The sequence below is a fragment of the Lagopus leucura genome, unplaced genomic scaffold (genome assembly GCF_019238085.1).
Source record: "Lagopus leucura isolate 7727_CA_CO unplaced genomic scaffold, USGS_WTPT01 56815-0_obj-0_obj, whole genome shotgun sequence".
In the NCBI taxonomy this organism is placed as follows: Eukaryota; Metazoa; Chordata; class Aves; order Galliformes; family Phasianidae; genus Lagopus; species Lagopus leucura.
In genome coordinates this window covers 1-4,726 of record NW_024963789.1, presented here as the reverse complement: position 1 = coordinate 4,726, position 4,726 = coordinate 1, and the positions used below count along the sequence as shown (strand labels likewise).

At 50.4% G+C, this 4,726-nt stretch overlaps 1 protein-coding gene across 1 annotated transcript; it reads right to left on the bottom strand.

The window, feature by feature from the left end:
- Positions 1 to 6: 6 nt before the first annotated feature.
- Positions 7 to 4,561, bottom strand: LOC122191352 (the record flags this gene model as incomplete). The annotated part of the gene is made up of 7 exons (XM_042891606.1): positions 4,447 to 4,561; positions 3,838 to 4,216; positions 3,576 to 3,623; positions 2,920 to 3,068; positions 973 to 1,038; positions 296 to 357; positions 7 to 211 (listed from the first exon to the last, which is right to left on the bottom strand). Coding segments are annotated over exons 2-7 (777 nt in total), but the record flags the coding sequence as incomplete, so codon positions are not given.
- Positions 4,562 to 4,726: the final 165 nt, after the last annotated feature.

The window sequence follows — 4,726 nt, the reverse complement described above, 5'->3', positions numbered from 1 at the left end:
GATGAAGTGGGGGAGATACACAGCTCGCACGGTTCCAGGTAGCGCCCAGATGTTGAAAAGAGGCCCAGCAGGTACCCACACATTCTGGTCAGCCTCTTTCAGATGCGTGCTCCAGGAGGCATATCTGTACACGATGCTGGCTGCTGACTCCACCTCGAAGGCAAGGCCCGTCTTAGAGCACTGGAAGATGCCTGGTCCAGGGAGACAAGCTCTGCAAGTGGGAGAGAAGGCAGGCTCACGCCATGTGTGATGAGGGCTTTTGGAAAGTGTTCCCACTTCTCCTAGGAGCTCTTACTTGTATACGTTCTGTTCCTCCAAAATGTATGGATCTATCTCCGGCCTCACTTCTTGAAATTCCTGCAACAAAAGAGCAACCGATTTGGAGCTGAATGGGGTGTTGTGCATTGGATGCTGCTTGTAGGAGGCGTGCTGAGAGCTGCAGTGAAGCACAATGCATGCTGGCACAGGAAGGTGGTCTGAACAGTTATGCACGCTGGCATGGGCACCACTTAGTGCATGTGTCCCTGATACATCAGCAGGAAAGATAATGGTCAAACGTGCAGAGCAATACCTGCAGCCCCATTCTAGAAGTTTCACGCACTGATTTTGGGGATTTATTTTGAGCATGGAAATTCTACATAGTAAAGTTTATGTTTCCTGGGAGAGAAATTATTGGCTGCTGACTTGCTTCAGCAAAGAGAAAACAGTGGACACAGACAGATGAAAGGTTTAGGGGAAATGTTTAGATGAAATTTAGGATGTAAGTGTGTGGAAAAGAGCCTTTCCACTAATGTAAAACAGATCAATGCATGCTGAGTTAGTGCAGCAAGGATAATGGACTCTTCTGGAGTGCAAAGAATTGCTGTGAACAACAGGTCCTGAAGGTACAGGTGGGAGCTGAGGTCTGCCTGCTGTGTCCTGTGACGACCAGTAAGGCCAGTGCAGAGCAGAGCTGTAGGCAAGGACCCTTACCTGCCTCACACAGAGACAGCTTCTCTCCTCTGCTGGGACATCTGACTGTGGCCATTTCTGGATTCCCTGGAAAAGAGGAACACAGGAAGAGCACTCCCAAGCCATATTTTTCCACTGAGATGTGCTTGCTTGCCAGGGGCATAGAATCATAGAATCATATAATTGCTGAGGTTGGAAAAGATCTCAAAGATCATCAAGTCCAACTGCAACCGAACCGTACTACCCTAACTCTAACAACCCTCTGCTTAATTATGTCCCCGAGCACCACATCCAAATGTTTTTTAAACTCATTCAGGAATGGTGACTCAACCACCTCCCTCAGGAGCCTATTCCAGCGCATAACAACACTTTCTGTAAAGAAGTTTTTCCTGATATGCAACCTAAACTTCCCCTGGTACAACATGAGGCCATTTCCCCTCGTCCTGTCACTTGTCACCAGTGAGAAGAGACCAACCCTTGCTTTAATCACCTTTCAGATATTGGAAGAGTCTCCCCTCAGCCTCCTCTTCCTGAGACTGAACAGCCCCATTTTCTTCAGTCTCTCCTTATAGGACATGTTCTCAAAGCCCTTCACAAGCCTTACTGCCCTTTTTTGGACCTGCTCAATGTCCTTTTTGTATTGAGGTGCCCAAAACTGAACACAGTACTAGAAGTGAGGCCTCACCAATGCCAAGTGCAGGGGCAGGATTACTTCCCTAGTCCTGCTCACCACATCATTCTTGATCCAAGCCAGGATGTCACTGGCCTTATTGGCCACCTGAGCACAGTGCTGACTTATATTCAGCCAACTGTCCATCAGTACACCAAGGTCCCTTTCTGTCAGGCAGCTTTCCAGCCACTCCTCCCCAAGCCTGTAGGGTTGCCTGGGGTTATTGTGACCAAAATGCAGGACCCAACACTTGGCCCTATTGAAACTCATACAGTTTACTTTGGCCCATCAATCAAGTCTATCCAGATCCCTCTGTACTGCCTTTCTCCCCTCTGGCAGATCAGCACTCCCTCCCAACTTACTGAGGGTGTACTCAATCCCCTCATCAAGATCGTTAATAAAGATGTTAAATAGAAGCAGCGCCAGTACCAAGCCCTGGGGGACACTGCTTGTGACTGGCCACCAACTGGATTTAAGTCCATTGACCACAACTCTTTGGGCCCCGCCATCCAGCCAGAGTATACACCCATCCAAACTGTGAGCAGCCAGCTTCTCCATGAGAATGCTGTAGGGGACAGTGTCAAAGGCTTTACTGAAGTCCAGGTAGACCACATTGACAGCCTTACATTCATCCACTAAGCGGGTCAGCTTGTCATAGAATGAAATCAGGTTTGTCAAACTGGATCTACCATTAGTAAACCCATGCTGACTGGACCTGATCCCCTGGTTGACCTTTAACTGGTCCATAATGGCTCCCAAGATTATCCGTTCCATAACCTTCCCCAGCACCGAGGTGGGACTGATAGGTCTGAAACTGCCAGGATCATCTTTCTGGCCCTTTCTGAAAATGGATGTCACATTTGTTAGTCTCCAGTTTGCCGGGACATTTCCAGTTAGCCAGGACTACCAAAGGATGGAGAGTGGCTTGGCAACCACATCCACCAACTGCTTCAGCACTGTAGAGTGCAATCCATCTAGCCACATGGACTTGTAAGCATCCAGCTTTTGGAGCAGGTCCAAAACCATCTCATTGTGGATTATGTAGGGCCTACTCTGCTCCCCATCTCTATCTACCAGTGCAAGGAACTGTGTGCACAGGGAGTAACAAGTCTTACTATTAAAGACTGAGGCAAAGAAGGCATGAGGAGAGGCCTCCTGGATGCACCACAGGCCAGCCCAGCAGCAGCACAGATCCTGCGGAGATGGCTGTGGGTTCAAGGTGCCCAGCCCTACCTGGGGACCAGCCCTGTCACACTCCTCCCTCTGTCCCAGGCCTCAGGCGTCCCACCAGACCTTACCTCTGCACCTGTTGAGGTGATGCCTGACAGACTGGTCTTCATTTCTATAATCGAAGAGACACCTGCTGAACCACTCTGCATTTCTATCCTTGAAGCAATTCCAGGTAAACCACCCTGTTGTTGCACCTCTGGTTCTTGATCACTTGTGGCTGGAACAAGAAGATGGTCATTGTCTCTACAGCTCACTGCAATCACCTGAAAGGAGGATGCACTGAGGACAGTGTTGGTCTCTTTCCTTGGGTGACACGTGATAGGATGTGAGGTGGCACTGGGGAAGTTCAGGCTGGATGTCAGGAAGAATTTGTTCCCAGAATGGGTGGCCAGGCATTGGGACAGGCTGCCCAGGGAGGTGGTGGAGTCACAGTCTGTAGAGGTATTTAAAGGATGTGTGGCTGTGGTACCAAGGGACAAAGTTTAAAGGTGGATTGGTAGTGTTAGGTGGATGGTTGGACTTGATCAAATGGGTCTTTTCCAACCCAATTGCAGCCATCCTACCTTCACCCAGTCTTCCCTATCCCATTGGCTGCACAGTCCCTTGGTGCACCACCGCATGCTCCCAGATTTACCACAGCTTCCGTGCATGAAGTGGACACTCACTCGCCACCCATGCAGATCCCCTCCCATCACAAGAGTGCCAGTGAGGACTGTGATCTTACCTGAGACATCTTCCTTGCCCTTTAAGGGAGCTGAACCACCGCCTCGCACTGCAACAGCAACACAAAGCAGAGGAGAGCTCAGGAGCCCGATCACATCAGGGGAAACATTGCCCTACATCCATTTTCCTTTCTGCCCTCTCCTCCCAGTTCTTCCCTCCCAAGGCACAGGGCTCCATGCCTGATGGTCCTCTTGCCCCTTCCCCTTGGCAGCCAGAGGCCAGCCTGCTCCCATAAAGCTCCTCACCTCTGGCCTGGTACTTACACCTAAGAACGTGGTGTACAATGCTGTTGGAGGTGATGTTGTAATGTCTGAGAGTTAGTTCGTCATTCAACTGCCAGCCATCATGAATCAGTCGTGCCTGAGAAGGGTAGAAATAGCTATCCAGTGCAAATAGCTTCGTCTTTAGGTCCAGCACCGTGTCGTCCAAAGAGACTGGCACAGAAACAATATTTCCTAACAAAGACTTCACAAGGATGGAGACTGTGGAGCTCAGCGTGGTCTCTGCCATCTTTGCTTTGCCTCTTTCAGCTACCTGAATCACGGCGATGTCTGTGTGTGAGGGAACACAACAGTGTCGGAGCCACAGACGGTCATCCAGGAACAGGCAGCTGCCCACAGTACTTCCTCCTTTGTCACATCCCTAGAAAGCGAAAGTACGGAGAGATTTCAGAGAAAAAATGCTTGTCATCACTCCCTCCTCTGGCCTCTGAGTGTCAGGGCAGGGAGGTGGGGAGCCAGGGGATGCAGAGGAACAATGAAGCAGGGAGGCAACGCTTCTTCCCGAGGGCATGGCTTGCATTAGAACTGGGGGCTGCAGGCAGAGCAGTGCCACAGGGCTTGTCCCCTCCTACTGAGCAGAGAGCATCTCACCTTCAAAAAGGGCTCAGTCGCATCAAGGAGAGCTGTCCCATGCCCGGCAGCCAGTCAGGAGATGGGCCTCCCCTTCTTGAGCGTTTCCATTGGGGGTGGAAATTCAGGCCAGGACCATGAGACGTGTAAGTAATGCCCCACGAGAGGGCAGTCGACATCCTACACAATATCAAGGTTGTGTAATCAGTGTGAAAGGCAGTGGTAACCCAGCACAATCTGCATCGAGGGGAGAAAAAACTTTTCTCTGCACTCAAGGTGGTCTCAAAAATCACAGCATGAA